Source organism: Talpa occidentalis, unplaced genomic scaffold, assembly GCF_014898055.3.
Source record: "Talpa occidentalis isolate TD23 unplaced genomic scaffold, MPIMG_talOcc4v2.1 talOcc4.16, whole genome shotgun sequence".
Classification (NCBI taxonomy): Eukaryota; Metazoa; Chordata; class Mammalia; order Eulipotyphla; family Talpidae; genus Talpa; species Talpa occidentalis.
In genome coordinates, this window is record NW_023601653.1 from 13,409,383 (window position 1) to 13,431,761 (window position 22,379).

The 22,379-nt window shown below is 41.2% G+C and overlaps 1 protein-coding gene and 1 long non-coding RNA gene across 9 annotated transcripts in view; one reads left to right on the forward strand and one right to left on the reverse strand.

Moving 5' to 3' along the window:
• Positions 1–22,379, reverse strand: part of ANO4 (anoctamin 4) — a 301,260-nt gene that overhangs the window by 14,263 nt on the left and 264,618 nt on the right. For all 5 annotated transcript variants that reach the window (XM_054696103.1, XM_054696102.1, XM_037513790.2 and 2 more), the window contains 8 exons: positions 20,608–20,644; positions 18,741–18,852; positions 17,922–17,979; positions 17,699–17,796; positions 15,591–15,733; positions 12,113–12,265; positions 10,776–10,923; positions 6,948–7,067 (listed from right to left, as the gene is read on the reverse strand). In XM_054696103.1, coding sequence (XP_054552078.1) covers positions 6,948–7,067; positions 10,776–10,923; positions 12,113–12,265; positions 15,591–15,733; positions 17,699–17,796; positions 17,922–17,979; positions 18,741–18,852; positions 20,608–20,644 — 869 coding nt within the window. The remainder of the gene's footprint in view (positions 1–6,947; positions 7,068–10,775; positions 10,924–12,112; positions 12,266–15,590; positions 15,734–17,698; positions 17,797–17,921; positions 17,980–18,740; positions 18,853–20,607; positions 20,645–22,379) is intronic.
• The window catches only part of LOC119247386 (uncharacterized), a 29,446-nt gene continuing 12,791 nt past the window's right edge, over positions 5,725–22,379 (forward strand). Inside the window, exons 1-5 of one of the 4 annotated variants that reach the window (XR_008552157.1) lie at positions 5,725–5,765; positions 8,340–8,407; positions 12,077–12,164; positions 19,455–19,491; positions 19,747–20,080. This is a non-coding gene — a long non-coding RNA (uncharacterized LOC119247386). Of the gene's footprint in view, positions 5,766–8,339; positions 8,408–12,076; positions 12,361–19,454; positions 20,081–22,379 lie in introns of those variants that run through there. The other 3 variants (XR_005125736.1, XR_005125735.2, XR_005125734.1) reach the window with 3 other exon arrangements.

The window sequence follows — 22,379 nt, forward strand, 5'->3', positions numbered from 1 at the left end:
CTCAATTTCATTCTTCTGGTCATTAATTATTTTCCCCTTATCATTGTTTTCCTTTATGACTTCTGTCAGTTTTTTAATCACAGCAATTTTAAATTCTCTATCTGGAAGGCTCAGAAGTTCTTCCAAGTTACTGTCGTTGCAATCTGGTAGATGGTTTTCTTTTTGCGGTGTGCTTTTTTGCTGAGGAGTTGCTGGGTTGCATGTGGTTTTTCTACTCCCTACTGCCTGTTTTCTAATTTGCCGTATTCCTTGTGACACTGTGTTGCTGGTACTGGCCGGCATCTTGGGCGACCTTCCCAGCTCACCACTGGCTCCTCTGGGGAACTTCTGCTGGGTTCACAAGTCTCCAGCAAAGAAAGGTCCCTGCTCTGTCTCCTCGGTGAGCCTTCTGCTGGGTTCACACAGTCTCCAGCAAGAAAGGTCCCTGCTGCAAATTGCCGGTGCAGGGGACGCGCTCCCCTGCACGCCCGGTCTGCCCCAGTGGTGGGTGATGCTCCCCTCTGGGCTGGAACTGCAGGCTAGTAGGTGCCCGGCGTGGGCAAGCCTCCCAGCTTAACCTCTGTCTCCTCGGTCCATTCATTTTCTTTTATCTAATTTTTAGGTTTATATAATTCTTTAATTATATGAACACTCATAAATCTATGGAACCCAAATATTGAAATCACTAGTTTATCCCTTCCTCTGTGCTTCACCCATCTCCTTGCTTCCCTTACCTGAATTTAACTTTTACCATTAATGCATATTTATATATGTATACATACTTTCATTTGCTGAATATTACAGTTTTGCTTGGTTTTGACACTGAAAATGATGTTAAACTCTAGCCTTCTGAGGCTTGGGGTATTTTCAGTGTCAATGCTACTAAGACTTATCTATGCTGTTGCATGTAGCTGACTTATCACTGCATAAAATAGACTTTAGTGTGAATATATATTGTTGCTTGATGTAGCACATATTTAGATCTGTACTCACAGGCTTGTATTTCTGTTTTCTTTTGTTTCTCTAGCCATGTAAGTACTTAAACACGAAGTTCAAATCTACCTTGTTTAGCAACTGCCCTTTGGGTAAAAGCTGCTGCAGTGCTTTGTGTACCACTCAGGGTTATGACTTTATTTTTACATTTTTTTCTTATTCTGGGAATTTTTAAGATCTACTCCCTTGACAACTTTTAAATGTAAAATACATTATTAAATAGTCACCATGCTGCACGTCACATCCATAGGACTTACTTAATGTATAACTTCAAGTTTGTATCTTTTGACTTCATTCTTTCTGTCCGCCCCTCCCCCCATCTCTGGCAACCATCAATTTTCTGTATCTGTGAGTTTGAGGGTTTTTGCTAGATTCTGCATGTAAATAAGTTCACCTTTTCATGAATTATTTCACTTAGCATAATGCCTTCTGGTTCATCCATGTTGTTGCAGATGGCAGTTTCCTTTTTTATGTCTGAATACTGCAGTCTGTACACATTCTGTACCACTTAAAGATGGGTTACCTTCAGCAAAATGTGTCATTAGGCTATTTTGGCATTGTGTAAATGCCTGAGTATAACTACACACACCTAGGTGCTAGAGCCTGCTGCACACCTCCACTCCCTGGTATAGCCCGTTGGGCCCACCAGTGTATATGTGGTCCATTGTTGACCGAATCGTTAAGTGATTATTGTAATGATAATCATATATACCATGACATCTTTATCCAGTCCCCCATTAATAGACACCTATGTTGTTTCCATGTATTGGCTATTGTAAATAATGCTGCAATGAATATGGGGGTGCAGAGACCTTTTCAAATTAGTGTTTTTGTTTCCTTCAGATAAATATCCAGAAATGGGATCACATAAATAATTCTGTGTTTATGCTTTTGGCGAACCACCATACCGTTTCCCATAGTGGTTGCATAAAATTATATTTTCATGAACTCTGTACAAGGTTTCACTTTTCTACACATCCTCACTAACACTTGCTCATCCATGTTTTTTAATAGTAGCCACTGTAACAGCTGTGGTTGGCATCTTACCGTAGTTTTGATTTACATTTCTGATTAGTGATGTGGAACACCTGTACGTGTTGGCCATCTATGTATCTCCTTGAGAAAATGTATTAAGTTCTTGGCCCATTTTTGAGTTCTACTACCTTTTTCTATTGAGTTATATATTTTGGATACTAGCCCTTTCATAGATGGATCATTTGCAAATATCCCATTTGGTAGGTTATCTTTTCATTTTGTTGATAGTTTCCATTGCTGCACAGTTTTAGAGTTTGATATATAGTCATATCACCTAATGTTTTCATCAACAATGAACCAAAAATATGGGTGGTCCTAGTAGACTATATCTCATAAAATCTAGGTGTGTAATTATACTGATATTCATACAATGGTGAAATTGTATAACATGCTTCTCAGATGTATCTCTGTTGCTAACTGATGCAAGACTATATAGTCTGGTTTGTTTCTGCTTTTGTTGCCTTTGCTTCTGGTGTGAAATCCAAATTGTCCTCTTTTCATCGTATATTATTGGCTCCATTATAAATTCACCACACATGTGAGGTTATTTCTGGGCTTTCTAGTATATTGACAATTGTTGCATTTTTTTAATATTTTATTTTATATAATTCTTACATCATTTTTCATTTTTGCACAATGTATGCATTTTCATTTTGGTTATATTCCCCAAATAATTGCACCCCCCCTATTTTGACCCTAATCCTTCCTCTCCCCACCCTTCCCCCCACTACCAGTAGTGTGTCTCTGGTTTATAGTTGCTTGTTGATTTTGATTTTTAAATTGTATTAGTCTTTTTCCTAGTTCTTTTTTTTTTATGCCAACACCATACTGTTCTGATTGCTATAGTTCTGTATATTTTGTTTAAAATCCAGACTAATCATACTTCTGGACTTGTTATTCTTTTGAAACTTCCAGCTACTCATGGACTTTTGTGATTCCCTATAAATTTTAGGATTGTTTTTCTATTTCTGTGATAAAGGCCAGTGGCATTTTAATAGTGATTGCATTGAATCTGTAGATAACTTAGGTAGTATGTATATTTTAACAATATTAATTCTTCTAAACATGAGCACAAACTATCCATTTATTTCATCAGTGTCATAGTTTTCAGAGCACATGTATTTTACATTTTTGGTTAAATTATTTTTTTTTTAAAGATTTATTTATTTATACAAGCACTGGGTACAGTCAGAAGCGTGGGAGGGTGAGAAAAATCACCAAGGCCAGAGTGGGGAACAGACCAGGCAGACTGATGAAATACACTGCTGAGGGGAGCAGCGGGTGGCAGGTGAGGTCTACGCGCCATGTGGGACCCTCGCCGGCAGCTGGGGATCGAACCAGTGCTGCAGAGGCTGCGGGCAGCTTCACAGCCCAGCGTTCAACAGCTGCACCACCGGGGAGGCCTGTTGGAGGCGGCCACCCCACGTAGTGAGCAGAAGGGCCTTGACCCGAGTCCCTAAGGCATGTGAAAACACATGTGACTCGGAGGAAAACCTCTGAGTGACAGGACTTGGTGATGAGAGCCTGGAAAGTGACCTGCATGGAGTCGGGCTTCTACATCTCCACAGTCTGAGAATAACAAAATGGAGAGATCCTGTGCAGTGAGCAGAAGGGCCTTGACCTGAGTCCCTAAGGCATGTGAAAACACATGCGTCTCGGAGGAAAACCTCTGGGTGACAGGACTTGGTGTTGAGAGCCTGGAAGTGAACTGTGTACATCTCCACAGTTTGAGAACAACAAAATAATGAGCGAACTTCCCAGGCTCTGGCTAGGAGGCGATAAAATTAGTGTGAGAACTAACCACCTGGTACCCTACTGTCTGAAGTAAATAGATAATAGTAAGAAAATAGACTAATCATTCATACGTGTTATCATTATATGGTATGCTTTGATGTTACACCTGCTGCAATTAAAATAGTATATAATGAGCACTAAGACAATAAAGATTTACTGCATGCTGAACATGACAGTCCCCCATGCCTGATTTCCCTCCCCGTCGTGTGCCAGGTTTGGACTCACTAGAAGTCCACAGAGGCCCTCCTATGTCTTTTCATGCAATTGTAAATGGAATTGCTTTCTTAATTTCTCTGATAACTTAGACATGAAATAGATTGATTTTTGCATCCTTCAAGTTTATGAATTTTTCAGTAGTTCAACAGTTGTGTGTGTGTGTGTGTAGTCTATGGTTTTCTATATATTACATCTGCAAGAATGTTACTTTTCCAATTTGGATGCCTTTTATTTTTTTTCCCTGACTAATGTAGTTAGAGATAAATGTTTTGATTTTTTTTATCTTTGAATGTTAACTGTGGTTTGTCATGACCTTGTTATGTAGAATGAAGGTATACTTACATACTGAGTTATTATAAATGGATGGTGAATTTTGTCTAATGTTTTTGTCTATTTTGATGACAATACGATTATTATCCCTTAGAAAATGTGCTGTATTACACTGATTTATTTGCTCATATTAAAACATCCATCCCTGGAATGAATCCACTTGATCCTGGTATATGAGGCTTTTATTGTATTGTTGATTTTTGGTTTGCTTATATTTTGGTTTTTTTTTTTTGTCTGTTCATCAGGGATATTGGTATATAATTCTTTTCTTCCTGAACTGTTCTTGTTTTAGTATCCCAGTAAAGCTAGCCTTGTAAAATGAGTTTGGAAATGTTAACTTAGTTTTGGGGAGAGCTTGAGGAGAACTGGTATTAAGTCTCCTTTCAATGTTGGGAAGAATTCACCAGCGAGGTCACCTGGCCTAGAACTTTTGTTTGTAGAGTTTTTCTGATTACTCACTCTGTTGTTGTTTTAGTTAGTGCACTCTGTATTGTACTCTCTGTGGGGGTAACTGGCTTTTGCTTCAGATGTGGGGGACCCACAGACACAATTCCTACAAACATAATCAAGGGGCATCTCCAGCATGGCACTGTAAAAAACTGGGACACCAAAGTATGCCTATGTTGCATGGTGGTGTCTACAGACTACAACTGAAAGCTTGAAGTAAATCTGAAAATATTTTTTATTGAAATGAAATTATTTTAGGGAAGTTAAGAAAAATGGGTAAACAAGACAATAATATATCAATAGTCCCATTCAGAAATTCTGGGATATACTCATGTTATTATTATGTGGGAGAAACAGGAAGAATTATGCCAGGAAGCAAAAAGAAAGGCTTTGAATTTTATCTTATTTGATTACAAGTTTTAAATGCCAGCAGTGGGCATTTTATTTTAAACCATTTCATGCTTGGCATCCTCTGTTTAAACAATGCTGGTAAATGATTTGATGTATGAAATAGCCTGGAGAAGCAAGTGAATTTCTACTTAAAAAAGCATGAGTTGTTGCTTGATTGGTCATTCCCCAACCAGGTGCTGGTACTGAATTATATTCCAGCCAATCGTGCCCCTCATTTAACTTGTTCCTCCACACGCTATCTCATGAGAGCCTTACAGGGGGACTCAGGTAACTTGTTGCAGTGACACCCTTCAAACACTCAAAGAACAGGAGCCCCCAGCCTGCTCTCCTGTCCCTTTGGAATGGCCCCAGCCCATTGGGTGTTTATACCTCTACTCTGCACATGGCAAGCAGATAGTGTCATTTGTTCTGGCTGGCTAAGGCTGACTCTGCTCTCTTGGTTAGTTTCCTAGGCGGGGAACTAAGTAAATAAATCCAGGTTCTATGGGTCCCAACAGGTTCTATGACTTAGGCCACGTCTCATAAAGGGCCAAGAAATTACATCATCATAGATCAAGTGGGTAAGAGATTATTTTTTTATAAGGAGGATTATCTGGTTTTGGTTCAAAGAAATTTTAAAATTTACTATCCGTAGGAATTATTTATTCATTAAATAAAGAACTCTGTTGGAGCCCCACTGCCAGTGTCACACGTAGAAGAGTGTTAGAGCCACATCCTTGGGGTACCTCTGGTTAACAAAACCCCTTGAAAGAATACTGTGATGGAAGTTTGGAGCCTTGGGTTCTACCTCTAGGTTTATTGCATCTCTTTAGACAAATCAATTACCATCTCTGGTCCTTAGCTCCCCCTTATGTAAAATGAGAGGTAGAAGTGATAATTACCAAGGTCCCTATGTCAAAGGATCTAGGATTCTGTGGCTGGCCTGCCTCATGCTCTTGTTGTAGGGAGAGCATAAAACACTTTTGATAGCCACTAACTTTTTATACATGAAATACTGTATTAAGAGATGCCATTGGAACTTGGATTCAACAATTGTACACCATGATCCATTGAGCATTTAGTGAAATGGTCTTATCTGTCAGTTAGGATAATCTCTGCTTGTTTAGAAGGTTGATGTGATTATTAAATGAAACAGTTCCTAGTATAGAGTAGGTGCTCAATAAATTTTCATTCCCATATTATTGTATAGATACACATCAAGAGACATAATAGGATTAATTTCCTCTTAGAGACTGAAGAGAGAAAGAGCAAGTGTGTGCTACAGAGGTTCAGTCATAGACCCTGACACAGGTTGGGGCCCTTTGCTCATATATCTGAGTTGATCAGCATTGGGAAATGTGATATTATGTAGTGTAGGCAAGAGAGAGGATGCAAAACAAAGACACTTGCTTTTACTCAAGTCACTGAGGGATTTTTAGTCTCCAAGTACCTGGACCAACATGTATAAGTCCTGACCACATATTTTTAGGTTTTCCCCTTAAAACCAGTGATTTACAACTTTGCCTGCACCTGGGTTTTTAATAATACCAATGTCTGGAGTCCACCTTCCTATCTGCCCCCCACCCCAATTTCACTGGACTAGGCCATGTCTTAGGTAAGAAGAGACTTAAAAATCCCCCAGAGGATTTTAATGCATAGTCTCACAGAACCACTGCTTTAAACCCACTGTCAGAAAGGGCCTAGTGAGCAAGTTCTTCCCATAACAGAGCCAGCCCAACTCAGGGTAAGCGCGCCGTGGTCACCTGCAGTACTTGAGCGGAATCCCCGAGAACTCGCTGCCGTCAGATTCGGGCTCTGATCGGTTCTCAAAGTCAGAAATTCGAAATACAGACAAGCTGGCATTCACGTAGCCAACCATGCATCTAGAAGGAAAAACAAATACCATCATTCGAACACTGACCACCTCCACTACAATCAGTTCACTAAAAACCCCTACTTCTTACAAGTCCCTGCAGTGGTAAACAACATTCACGGGTCATGCCTTGTCATAAACACTCAAGTTGGGGTACACGGAAAAGTCCAGGGCATGTTGAATCAGGAACAGGTCACTTCTTCTGTTGTAGCCCTTCTTGTGCAGAATCTCATCCCCCCACTGCCTTCTACACTTCAGTGTAACAGGTAAAAGACAGCACAGCATGAGTAGCAAAATTTCAATGTAAGTCACTGCTTTCATTGATGAGACACAGTCCTTCATTTCTGAACATCTATACTTCCTCATAATGCCCTGACCATAATGTGACTATATCCCCTCCCAGCTACCATCCTGCTAGACTGCATTCCCTGCACCTCATGCCTCTATCAGGCTAGCTTTTCTGTTAGGAATTCCTGTTCATCTTTTCTAAGTAGAAATGGTGTTTGTCCCTCCAGTGCCAACTGAAATGCTGCTCCTTCCAGGAGGCTGCCTTAATTCCCCCAATCAAAAACTCATTTTGTTCTCTCAATGGTGCCACTATACTTACTTGGCAATTACTCTACAGCTTGCACTAGAGGTGGCTGCATCTGTGGGCACCTACTCCTTGCACTGTGTGGTTTTTGTTTGGAGCATAGGTGTCATGTTTCTGTATCCTAGACAGTCTCATGCAGTGTAGGGATGCAGTAAATAATAAATTGACTCGACTGGAGGAAAACTAAAATACCAGTGAATCTCTCTTGGTCTTCAGAATGGAAAAGGAATAAAACTATTGCTTCAACTCCTGGGTTTCCCAGGGATAAGTTGCCTGAGGACAAGACTTTCACTCTGTACCGGGAGTCAGTGTATTACCATACGGAACACTTGGACTTTAATCACATTTTAACTTGGCTTTCTTTCTAGTCATGTAATCTTGGAAATTTTTTTAAACTTCTTTAAGTGACAAAAGTGTCCATCTCATAGGGTCGTTGTGAAGATTAAGTGAAATGATATATATGTAAAATAACACAGGGCTCATATAAACCAATGGCTTTAGTCATGACCTTAAAGACATGAACCAAGAAGGCTCATTTGTCAGGTTGCTGATGGGTGAAATAAATGATCACTGGGTGTGTAACTCTGATTGATGGAACAATTTTATAGTATACATCATCAGTTTAACTTTATAAAATCTCTCTGATGTCTGCTCAAAGGTGATTCTAGTTCTCTCTTCTCTTTTTTAAAGGGTTCCTGTGAAGATACCCTGAAAAAAGTGACTTCATTTTGCGAACAATCTTCCAGGAATCAACTCAGGTAGGCTAAAGTTGAAAAGAAAGAATGTCATTAAGAGGAAAGGTTAAAAACACTTGAAAAATTCTTGTGTACCCACTGTATGGAGAACATTGCCGCAAAGTACAATATTCCTGTCATGGACAGATCTGGCTGGAACTTGACAATGTCTTTCCTACTATGCCTCTGAAGACCTTGGCAAGCAGCCATGATCGTAGAGAGACTGTAATTGGAAGGCACAGCCAGGAATAACTGAAGCATACAGGTCTAAGGACAAGGGCCATGGGAACTAAATGAACCTGCACTTGTGAGTGAAATTCTCATCCATAGAGCAGCCAGAAGAAGCGGAGAAAATAGTAATAAGGAGGCTTTGAGGTAGCAGGGAGTTTCAGAGAAAGGTTATTGGCTTGAGTACTTTTAATTTAGGGTCAATTTAAGTTGAAATATGGCATTTCCACGGCCTATTAAAGCATCGTTTAAGTGGGTTTTGTCTCTGATTGCACATACTATCCCCAAAGCCTCTGACATTCTAAAATTTGCTGCTGCTGCTCACCAATGAGGTAAGTCATTTCTAAAGCATTTCTAAATTGGAAAAAGACAAACTTGAAAAGGACAATAGAGCGGCTGGTGGGGCAGAAAATAAGATTCATGAAGAAACACATACAATTATAAATACTTGAAAACAAGAAAAATGAGCAATGGATTCAAAGAGAAAAGGTAGATCTATAAATATTGAAAGTGGCTGGTTTTCTCTACACACCCACCCACCCACCCCTACAGCCCCCCACACACCCCCTCCCAGGAGAGCTCTACAAAATGGAATGTTGGAGGTTATTTGATACTTTTAATCATCATGAACAGTCTTAATTCTGAAGTGTTGATTCACTACCAACTACACATAAATGTTCCCGCTTTCCCCCTAAAACAGCAGAGGTTTTGTCATATGTGGAGTAGGGAGAGAAGTAAAATAGCCATTGGAATTTAAACCCCAGGCAGATTCCTCTTTGATGAGTCAGGTAACTACATATTGGCAATGGCCCTGACGGGCTGTGGGGCTCTGGGTGGAGGGTACTAGGAAGCTAGGGTTTGTGTGGGCTCCAAGTTACTGGAGTTTGATTAGCCTTGATTCTGGATTTAACCTCTTTGTCAAATGCAAAACATCTGTGAAAGTGGTTTGAACAAAGGCAGGCTCTTTTTTTTTTTTTTAGGCTAAGCAAGCAGAGAATGTTGACAACAGTTGCAATTAGAGAGAAATGCATGAAGAGTACCACATAAGTCTTTAAATCTCTCTTTAAATGGGATGCTCACTTACAGTTGCTAGATAATTAGTTTAATGGCCACATGGTTATTGCATTAAAGAACTCCATAGACGCCTGTTCCAATAGCTGGATGGTGAGCTTAATCACATTTGATCATCCATGCCTTAGAGTATTTATGGAGGATTTATAATGAAATTGGACCTAGGCCAAATGTCAAGATTACAACTGACTTGATTTGGTAGCATTTTACTTCTTGAGGCTAATCAAACTCCAGTGACTACAGAGAAGGAATTAGTTTGGCTGGCTCAGAATGAGCGGGCAGGGTTGCTTGTACGAGCAGGCAATGGCTCATCTGGGATAAATGCTGAGATCCTGAGAGAACCCTATGATGCTAAAACACACCCAACTCTGACCTACAGACATCTAAATCCCACAGTGAGCATTTTATTATTCTGACTTTAGCCAAACAGGGATTTTCCCCCATTAATATCATTAAGACTTATTTTCCCCCAAAGGTGTAGGGCTCATATAATTTTGCCTAGGATCTATCTGACCAAAAATATAGGATCCTGGCATTGGGAATCACTGAGTGATAGCACAGAACTGAGAGCTCAGGAGGTTTAATTAATCAGGTCAATAGCCAGGAAAGAATCATTCATTTATTCCACAGCTAATTATTAAATGCCTACCATGTCTGCACATTTCCCATGTAGAACATGGAGTCTACAGATAACAACACAAGGGGAATTAGACTGTAATTGTCACTTTACAAACTCATAAAAATGCCATAAGTATACACTATATCATGCACCACTCTTTGCCACAGGCATTCGCTTACCACACATTTCTGAATTCATAGGGGGCAGGGAGGGGCAAATGAGCCATTGCTGCTCTCACATTGGATTCTGTTTAAGATTTGTATGACCTCTACCCTGTCTATAGATCTTTGGCTTAAAGTTATATCACAATTCCACCTCCCCCCTCTAGGCTTTCTGGTTTAAGATTTGTGTCCACTTAGCTATGGAATAAGTGAATGATCCTCTACTCCAATGTAGAGGCTTCTGCCTGTCTGCCCAACACCACACAAGGGCTATGAACTAGAAATTTCGTGATAGATTTTATTCCAAACTTACTTTTGTCCGGCTTCTCCTTGGCCTGCACATGGTCCATACTTATAAGCATACACCAGGCGAGGGATAAAATCCGATGTTATCGCAATCACAAATGCATTTGTGATAACAGAGAGAATGCCAATGCCTTCAAGAATGCCATACCAAATTCCTGTTCAAAGAGAAGTGTCATGTTAGTTCCAGACATAATGGAAGAGGCAACAAGTACGAAAACAACTGATAAACCCATTTTCTTTTTTTTTTTTTTTTAAGATTTATTTATTTATACAAGCACTGGGTACAGTCAGAAGCATGGGAGGGCAAGAGAATTCACCAGAGCCAGAGCGGGGAGCAGAGCAGGCAGAAGGACAGAAGTACACTGCTGAGGGGAGCAGCGGGCGGCAGGAGAGGTCTGCGAGCCATGTGGGACCCTCCTCTGGTGGCCGGGGAGCAGCCGGGGATCGAACTGGCGCCGCAGAGGCTGCGGGCAGCTTCGCAACCCAGCGCTCAACCGCTGCACCACCGGGGAAGCCCGATAAACCCATTTTCAATAGTCCTTTCCATGGGTCCTTTGATCTTCCCCAATACTGACATTTGAAAACCAGGAACAAAAATTTGTACTTATAAATACCTTAACACTGATGGGTTATTTGTGGTAGTTTCATTGCTCAGGATTTAAAAACTCAGGTCAGACACATGGCCAATCCTAGTCACTATAAGCACATCAAAACTGACGAGATTGGCACATGCACCAGACTGGAGCTCCTTGGGGTATAGGCTGGACCCCTCCAGTTCACTGCTGTGTGCCGAGGGCTGATGTATGGACTTGGGCTAGATGCTCATTGAATGTATTTTTCAAATGGAGATTAAAAGATCACACTCTGACTGAGTACCTGTCTGCTCCGCTCTAAGCATTGGATGCGAAAGGAATTAAGTCTTTGGTCTCAGACAACGAGAGGGTGCATCTGATTCACCTCGTCTCCTAGTCAAAGCCCAAAAGACTTCTTTAAGAAAACTATCACAGGACTCAGACAAACATTCAGGAAAGAATAAAGCCAGGTAAACAAATGGAATATCTACTTCAAAAAGGAAACCAGGGATGATACTAATATTTGTATGATTTTAAAGTCTTAAATAGAAATAGCCAAAGTGACATCTTATTTAAGCACAAATTCTCTAGCACTGGAAATTACAAATATTCAAATAGGGAATGTTACTTCTTATTTAGTAGTATTTTTTTTTTTTTACTAGAATTAGAGGAGTCATCTTACATGGAAACCACAAGTAAAAGTCTAACACTTTTTTTTTTCCACTTTATCCATCAGATGATAATCTTTTAAACACATCCAAATCAAGCTTACCTATGTCTTTGGCCCGTGAAGCTAAAGGTCGCCTCCACTGGGTGACAAACTTGTAAGCATCAAGTCGAATTTCAATTATGTTATTCAGTAAGGCCAGAAGCGGTGCTAGAGGAAAAGCTGCCACAAATATAGTTGTGAATCCAAACTGAAGAACTAAAATAGAATGAAAAGAAACAGAGCATTGGTTTTCGAAAGAATAAAACTCTAAATGTGTCATTGTCTTCACACACATCTTTCCTAATATAGACACAAAGGGAACTTATCTTCCAGAAAAATGGCCAGAACACTGGAAAGAGAGGCCCTCCCTGGGCCTGCAAGCAATGGCATCCGGGAGTAATGGTCATACCTAGAGTCCAGATCTTGTTTTCTATATATCATACCCTAGTAAAAAGGACCCAATGCTCTTTGGAGAAATGTTTGATTCCAGAGCTATGGTAAAGAAAATACAAGATGGGCCTGGACTATCTGTGATGACAGAAAGATAGGAAGTTATGGGGATACATCACTAGAACACATATAACAGAGTGCTCTATGTCCTTATATAATGACCTTCTTTGTCGCGTTACATTTTTTGTCTTGAAGATCTATCCCTGCTCGCTTTTGGCTTCTGCATGCATAGCTTCTTCATCCCTTCACTTTGAACTGATGTCTTTAGAGCTGAGTCTCCTGTAGGCAGCAAATACTGATTGGATGGATTAAAAAAAAAAAGACCCATCTGTCACTCTGTGCTTTGTAAATTCAATCTATTTATACTTAGTGATTATTGTAAGGACTTGGTACATCTTATCGCTTGACTTCTGGTTTTGTGGTTCCCTTGTTTCTGTCTACTTCTGTAAATTGGTCATTTTCCATGGAGAAAGGCTCAGCCTTTCCTTTGTTTTATATACATACCTAGATTTTTGCTTTGTGGCTGCCCTGAAGCTTACCTAAAACATCTCATAGATAAAATAGTTCATTTTATGCCAATAGCAACTGATCTGCATTCACCTATCAAGGTTCCATATCTATCCTTTTACTTTATGCCTTTTACATTTTTTGTATGATTTACCTCTTTATGCTATGAATTTTTAACAAATTATAGTAGCTATCCTTTTTTATTCCTTTCCTTGAGTCTTTATAGTTAAGGGGTTCATACATCATTCTAATACATATAGAATTCTAAAAAGTTCCATCTTTTCACCTCTAGCAGCATGTGGTATACCTTCAGACTAATAACACTGCAGTCTTATTTTTTCAGAAGTCTAAAGACCTGAAGACTCAGAAAATAGACCCTTTTATTGGCACACTGACAACTACACTTCCACAAGTTTTCTTATTTTTGATTCAAGTTGGGCTCCAATTAAAATGCATCTATCTAGCATATTAATCCTTACTAGTGCCTAGATGTACTTTTCACGAGGCGCTGGTGACTGGGGGGAGCAGGGTAGTACTTGGGGTAAGAGACAAAAACAATATATGACTAGAGGAAAGATGGGTGTATATCAAATAGAAACTGCCTATTCTATAATTTTAAGTGCACATTCTGGAAATACTACACAGAAGTGAAGTTCAAAGTTCTACATGTAACAAGATAGAAGCATTTTATAAACAGGATGTTGCATAGAAGTCAACTGCAAAAGAATATGTATTATATAATTCAATTTATTTGAAGATTAAGAAAGGCAACATTAATCTCTGGTGTTCAAAGTCAGGAAAAGGGTTAGTGGCAGGGTAAAGGGATAAAGGAGCCTTCGCTGAGATGGATAATACTCTTTCCTGAGCTAGCTCACAAAATGGGAAATACTTTTGGTAAAGAGCCAGAAATTTAACATTTCTGTTACGACTACCCGACTGCAATGTAGTATAGGTATGGGAGGCTATAACGTATAGACTCCTTTTTTTTCCCCTAATCCAAAGATTTATTTCCCTGGCATCCTATCTGAATATTTTTAAAGTATGGTTCTATGTTCTAACTTTCCTTTTTACTGCTTTATGAAGTTATGTATTTATACTGTGTGTAGTGCAGTTTACTATAGAAAATATGTAAATAGGTGGGTACAGTTATGTATCAATAAAAATAGCAGATTGGATTTGGTCTGTGGGCAGTAGTTTGTCAATCTTTCAACTACATAGATTGGTCATATTCGTGTGTAACATTCATTGTTCTTGACATTTACGATTTACATATTTCTGTCACTATATGTTATACCTCAATGAAGAAAAGAAAAATTTAAAACAGGGAAGTCAGGCTTCACTTGTCTACTTGTGATACTTTGAGATTTCTTTCTACAAAGATACTGCAATACTTTGAAAATAACTATTTCTAGCCACATAAAAGCTGTTCAAGCACCAACATCGTTCATTTCCTTCTTAATGGTCTCTTCTCCCATAAAGAGACCTCGAAGTGGTTGTTTCTCTTAATGAATTCCCTTTATTAAGTTTTATTATTAATGCCCAAATTGATTTCTTTGAGTCTATCATTCCGCCAGTCTATAATTGAAACTCTAAAAACATCAATAGATACTTAGGACCTAAGACATCTAAGAAACATTAAGCATCATTCTACTCATCTTAATTTTCAAATTCACCCAAAAAGAACTTTTTAAAGTAGTACATCTTGCTTCTCCCTCCACCCACTTCTTAAACATAAAAACCCTACAAACTCGATCTATATTTAGCTCGATATAATGGCTAAAAGATTTTACTAACTCCCCCCACCCCCCAGCAGACGACAGGAAAATAATGATATAGATAACATGTACCAAGTGCACACTATGAGCCAGACACTGTTCTAAGATGTTTCCATACATTAACTCCTTTGCCACTCAAAGATTCTATGCAGTGGCTATTCTTAGCACAGTGTAAGCACTTCTAGCTTCTTGCCAGCCCTACTCTCAAAGAAATGACCACCTCTCCTATGCATACCCTGCTGATTCAGACTGCAGCATCTATGAGCTGCCTTTCTTCCCTCCTATCTTTGTATTATTTGAAAGCTGGGACTGTGTCTTATTCCTTCTTGTACTTTTAGCACCCAGCATAGTGTCTGCCTGTCCATAACATGGCCCAATGCATGCCTGCTGGCTGCATGAATCCACCAATCACTCCATGAGGGACAACTTGGTGTGTTGAGTTAATTAACTGAATTAACCACCCCATTCAATTATAGAATGGCAGAATGATAGACTCAAAGACATCAACTTTGGCATTAATAATAAAACTTAATAAAGGGAATTCACCAAGTTACCAACCTCAGTTTTTGTCTTAATGGGGCAGGGCCCAATGTCAGGAACAGTTTGAGTCACTAGGCTTTGGTACCATCTTTAGGGATCAAACTTCCTAAAGCCAGACTTGACTCTGCATTTAGCTCAACCTCCATTTCCTGTCTTCCCCCACCCCAATATACCACCAGCCTTGATGATGGTGGGTGTATGTTCAGTAGAAAATATCTAAAGATTTAGGAACTGTACTTATGATGAATAGGTAAAGTAGAATTTCATACTCATTTCTAAGTATTCGTCAAAGAGTCCGTAGGCATTCATCGGCTGGAGGTTGTAGTCCTTTTCCCATTGTGGGAAACTGATTTTCCTTTCAGGACCATGTTCTTGTCGAACTTTTCTTCTAGTCCACCAATTCTGAATTAACCTGCACAACAAGATCCATTTTTAAAAAAAGGATGTGTATAAGGCTTAAAATAAAGAGGAGTTAGGCTATAGAACCATGTTAAAAAACAAATTTAGGACAAGCTGCCGAGGAAATAAAGTCTTGGATTAGGAACAAAATAACCGTGGAAGTGATATTTCAGTCATCGGCACTTGCAAGTGAACAGAATAATTGATAAACTTATTCATGAAACTGTCATGCTCAAAGTACTTCTGAGGGTTGGGGAGCGGACTGATCCCCTAGTGCAAGGTAGTCACATATCTGGGTAGAGAGAAAGAGGGCCTAGCTGCCTAACTTGGGACCTATGAGCAGTCTTACCAGGGGGGTGCTGACCTATACCATGATTTGAGGGGCTAGAAAATCTATAAACTCATGAAACACTTCCTCTCTTCACACACGAAGGCTGAAGATCCACAACTGGACTTGCCTCCTTTTAACTTGTGTTCGATAGGGGCTCTGACGCCCAGAAAAATGCATTTCACACCATGAGGTCAGCACGTTAATCCTTACTATTCAGGAGTGTATCTTATAATAGAGAACAGGGCTGAGAAATTGGCATTGGGTCAGGTCTATGTGCTGTAGGGCACAAGGAAAATATTGACAGGTATCTGGGAGTAGAAATGCCAAAAAAAAAACCACAAGTGAAATAAAGGACATACGAGGATAGATATCAAAGACAAACTCTGCCTGCTTTATAATTTGGTGCATAATAGTGAAGCTTAAATATGATTCCCTTGATGTCTGATATTTTGATAAGTGATGGTTTATACCTTAAAGTACAGTATAATGCTAATTTTTAAATTTTATCCTTTTTTTTTTTAAGTTTGCTGGAAAGCATCAAACATGGGGTGTGCATTTACTAAAGATAAATCGAAGACTATAAAATTATTTGCATTAGTCTGACAGGGAGCTAGGAGATGACTATTTATTTAAATATTTTATATAATTCTTACATCTTTTTTCATCTTTGCACAATGTATGCATTTTCATTTTGGTTATATTCCACATACAATTGCACTTCCCCTTATTTTGACTCTAGTCCTTCCTTTCCCAGCCCCTTCCCCCCACCCCCGTAGTGTGTCTCTGGTTTATAGTTGCTTGTTGATTTTGATTTTTACTTTGTATTGATTAGTCTTTTTCCTGGTCTCTTATTTAGGTTTTCTAAATTCCTGCTATGAGTGAGACCATCCGGTATTTTTCTTTTTCTTTATGACTTATTTAGGAGATGACTTTTCAAAGGGAACCAAGTTCTAGCTAATCTTCCTGGCTGAGTGGTCCTCCCCGGAACCAGGAGTTTCTCTATGGAGACACCAAGCTAACGTGGAAACTAGAAAGGGTGGGACAGAAACAGAAGTGTGGATGATGTGTGCCCCTTTATAACTTAACTGAGCAAACACAGCAGATCCCAAGGTTATCCTTACAAAGGTGATAATTTTTGGCTTCTATCATTAACACAAACTGTCATCAGGTAAAATTTTTACTAGTTAAGGTACATTAACTTACAAACACTCTGGTTTCTTTTCTAAACCCCCAACTTCTTTCCAGGAGTTTTCTGTTTGTTTGTTTTTTTTTTATAGTTAAAAATAATTTACCCTTCCTGATTTATTGAGGGGTGAGGAGTGGAGGTTTTGTAACTGTCATAACGAGAGATTTGTTTGCAGTGGTAGAGCTGAGAGGGTCAGAGACATCAAAAACTGCCCTGCAAGCAGCTTGAAGTGATATTTACGGGTCCATATTTCTTATGAATATTCACCTGCATTTGTGCAACTTGCACTAAATCTTCCAAAAGCACCATGTTTGTTTTTTCCCTGACTGTCTTTGAATACTTAGTTCCAGGGATGCACACCAGCTTAACTGCTGCGTCTGCAATCTTATCTTACTTGCCACACCTAGAAAAGCCAATGCTGAACAATGCTGTCTTGCCACTATAAAATCTAAGGTACTTACGGGTAGCCAAGTTCCATGAAATTATTCCAGGTCTGCTTTAGCACCATTATAATACCCATTTGCATACAGAGATCAATAAGGCATCCACTAGGGTGGCACTGCGTGGTAAGCAAACACAGAAATTCAAGAATCAATGGAGAGGAAGAAAGGGCGTCTGCTTTTTCATCTGCACAAAGTTGCCCTATGTCTGTTTCATGGAAACAAGGAATGAGCGAGTACAGACCTCTTCTAGTCTCCACCTGTTTATCAGCCTCAAGTAGGCACCTGGGTGTCCTGTAAATCTTCAACACAGAGAGAAAAAGAAACCATTAGCATCCTGTTGGTCTGTCAGTGAATATTATAATCATCTTAGCGCAGCCTCCAACAAAAATTAATGGGATGATAGGTCTGGGAATTAGGAAACTTTCCAGCTATCATAACTGTAACTTCTTGGAGGAAGATAACACCTCTGACCATTGCTTGATGTGGCTTTTATATTTTTCTGGTGAATATCAAGCCTTCTGGCCTGTGTATGCAAACCATTTGACCAAAATTCCATGTGGAAACAGCTAGGAACTGAGGACGGGCTGCTGAATCCCTTTCACCAAAAACCAACCCACTGGCCTTTCCCTGGTTCTCGCCTCTGCAGAAACTTTTCCTGGAGCGACAAGCCCCTCTAAACACTGGGGCCTCTCCAAAGCCTGTAACTGCTGATGTCATAGCTGCCCCATTTCCTCTGGCATCCTGTACCCCCCCCCACTTCCTGCCTGGCACCCAGCAATGCCCCCCTCATGTCCTTGCAGGGGCAGAGCCAAGGGCCTGATTCAGGTGGAGATGGAGCCCACAAGCTCTAAATCCATCCTTTTCACGTGCAAGCAATTCCCCTCTACTTAGCTGTGCAGACTTGCAGAGGTATTTTGGGTGGAGAAGACCACCCCGTGGGTCAGGGATGGAAAGGGGCCCGAGGAGGCTGACCTCGTTTTACACTTTCTCTGCCGCTCCTGGGTGGTGACCCCTCAGGGGTCTGTCCACCCCTGCGGAGGTGTGGAGATGGGGCACTTACCTTCCGAGGAAGAAAGCGATGTAAAACGTGGAGCTGTTCAGATTGACAAACTGAAAAAGAAACATTTTCAGGGTGAAGCTGTTCTCCCACTCCGACTCCGTGCGAGGTTGTTCTGTGGACGGAAGGGGAGAACTTGAGAGGCCGCACCTGAACCCGATCTCAACTCCCTTTTCCTCCTCCCAGTTACGCAGGGTGGGAGCAGAGGAGGCTTAGCAGGGCCCAGCCCCAGGACCCTTGAGCTTGCAGACCAGCCCCAGCAAGCGTCGGGTGGGAAGTGCTGACTGTCAGGGGGACAGGAGCATCCAGTTTGTCCCTCTGGTCCAGGACACCCAGCGAGCCTCGAGAAGGGCCAGCAGGGACGAGGGGCTCAGTCCCAGTCCATGCTCCCTGCAAGGGTCTTTTTCCTCCTAGTTTGCTACAGTGGGGGAGGGCCCGTGTGGGGTCAGGTGCCCTCCCAGCTCAGAACATGACCCCTCTCTCCCTGCCCTCCTCCTCAACCATTTCCTCTCCCCTGGACACGGCCCAAGCAGAGGCCGTCTCTTGCCAGCATTTGCTGTGATTGCCCCAGTGTCTCAGTCAGCTGCCCATTCTCCTCGCCTTATATTTCACCGACCAAAAAGCAAATGCTCTTTGGGCAGACATTGTGATAGAAACCAAAAAATGGCTTAATCCTCCCACTTGAAATCTCGTGTCTAATGCATTGTCTTTTCTTAGGTGCTGCAGCCTCACCCCAGACACCGTCAGAGAAAATGTATGTAATGCAAGAGCACCTTCCCTGGTTCCACACTCCCTGGGCTGCTAATAGCTCATTTACCACTTCCCCCCTCAATTCCTTTTCTACAGATGACTCAAAATGCTTCCCGGGGGCATATCTGGGAAGGTAGTGGAGAAAGAAAGAAAATCTGATTTAAATGTCAATTTCAGAACAAGGCTCTACTGCCTTTGAAGAAAAAACAATGGGCTCTTAAGGGGTTTTATCTTAACAACTTAACACTTGGTGTTCCAGAGACTCCTAGGTCATCAAGTCGGATTGGTGAATTCCCAGATGTCCCAACCTCAATCAAGGAGCCACTGATACAGTCCACCAAGGGGGTAGCTACCTCTTCTGTGGACAGAAAGTTCTATTTTGAGCAAGGGATCATAATGGTGGGTTGCAGTGAGATTAAAAGAGATACACAAAGAGGCTAGCTGTGTATCTGGAACACAGAAGGGTCAATAACTGGTCTATTATTATCAATACAAATATTTGATTTTTTTCCCATTCTGGACAAGTTATATATGGGATCACACAATTTTCTCTAACTTCATAGAGTAATATGATCGACATTAATAAAATTATGACAGTTTCTATATGTTGAAAATATGGAACATGTACAGCTTCTAGCTGGCTATCAGATTGTTCTGGTGCTTTATGAAGCTCTTGGGGTGACTTACTCAGATGAATGTTATTTCTGCAAATGTCAGTGATGGCTAGCCTAGTGAAGAGGCTCCCAGTCTTTAAAGCAACTAATTTTGCCTGATTTTGTAGGCTGTGAAAGCTGTAGACAATAGCAAATGAATACTTTTCTAAATGATTCTGGGCACTTTACTCGCATGTTCTTTTGCCATGCTATAGTTTGTGTGCATTAAGAGAAAACCTATTTCAAATCATGCTAGATATTCATGACGGGTTTTAAAGCTTTGGGGAGAAGTGATTCCCCAATTCCTAAATGTATTTAAAATGCCCCATGAAGGGCAAAGAACAAAGTGTTGTATGCAACTCGAAATAAAGAGTGTTTCTTTTCAGCAGTGTCAGAAATGAATTTTTGAAAAAAGATACTTTTAAACCACAGCATTATTCTGTGAAATGAAAAAAGGTTCCACTTACCTAAGTTTGTCAAAAGAAGTGCGACTTTTTCATAGAGCTGTAAAATAAATTTCATACCTTTAATAGATGAACTGTACATATTCTAATATCTAATAACTGGAAGAAAATAATCAAGTCGTAAGTGAGAATAATTTCATTAACCACTCACTGCTTAAGCAATGAAAATCTTGTGAATAATTGTTCCCTTTCGGGGCAAGAAAGAAACATTCCGGGTCATATTTTATTATTTTAAAAAATCTCACTCTGGACACACCCAGAACACTTGGAGTAAAACTGTGTCACTAACCTATCCTTAAGTGCATCCAGAAAGCATCTTGCATCAACTTATCACTGGAGGACGCTTGATTGCCCAGGTACCTGCATAATGGAAGGTGGGTGGCGAAAGCCCAAGCCATTGGCAGAGCCAGAGAGGGAGGGAGAAGCTCGCACGCAGCCCTGGTGGAATATAGGGAGGTGGCCAGCGGTGCCAGAGCAGGGGCGAGGTGAAGAAGGGGTCGGATTTGGGGCGTACACATCTCTACAGGTACTACACAGAGGTGGGGAGGAAGCACACCCCCCTCTCCTGAAGCTGGAGGGCATGGCCAGGCAGTCACTGCGTGTTCTCCTAGCCTGGTGTGGCAGGCAGAGGCCCCAACCCCTCTATCCACCCTCCCCACCAGGAGAAAGAAAGTTTGTACCCAGTCCACAAAGCCTCAGCAGCTGCCAGCAGGGTGCTTAACTGTGGCAGTGCAGCACCACCAGGGGAAAATTCCAAACTTTTGGGGACCCAAGTTCCTAGAATTCCTGCTCAGGGCGGTGGAGTCCCCTCCTTGTACCCCTAGGAAGTTTACTCCTAGTTTTCCAAGCCTCAGTCTCTTCCAGTTAGAAAACCCATCTGATGTCCCCTGGACTCCTAGCCCACTGCAGATAGGCAAGTGCCACCTCCCCAGAAGAACAATGATACACCTGGCAGCTCACTTGGTGGTTCCAAAGGGCACCCTATTCTGCCCCACCTAGACTTCCCTTGGCTACTAGCACAGTACAGACAGAGTCACCAACGATAGGTGTACCTAGGAGAGTTGGTGTCTAGCTTAGCAGTGCCAAAGGCCCATCCCCAGGCAGACTCTGGGGCTTCCACTGCTGCAGGACAAGCTCATGCCTCCCAGAGAGGTCTCGGGTGCTGGGTGTGCAATGAGCTGACTGCAACCAGGACTGCTGGAGCTAGCTTGGTGGTCCTGAGAAACACCCGCGCCTCCAGTCTGTACTTGACATCTGGACGGCCTGCCAACCACTACTGATCTGCAGCTTCTGGTGGTGTCTGCCTGCAGCCCAAGTGCATAGTCCTGTGGCCACTCTGCTTGTGCCAAGGCCTCAGGGGAAAGGCACTGCCAGAAGACCAGGTGAGAGTAGAATTAGGCTGCAGCTGAATGGGGAGCTGCAGTCTGGGTCTTCTGGAAGAGCACCACCTCCCATGGTCTGCCTTGACCAGCCTAGATGAGTGAGTGATCAGTAGAATCTGATTGTTCAAATCCCTGTCTCATCCATTCCTAACTATAGACCTTTCAGATCAGGCCCTGTCTGAGGTACTGGGAAATGAGAATACAATAAAAACAGACAAATGTTTCTGTCCTCAAAAGTCTACATCCCCAAGAAGATGACAGATTATCAGCAAACTGAATTTTAAAACAGCATATGAGAGCATGATCAGTGCCATAGAGAAAAATAAGGCCGAGAAGAGACTAGAAATTGCAGGAATGGGTTGCAATTCTAAAGAGGAAGGGAAGCTGTTTGTG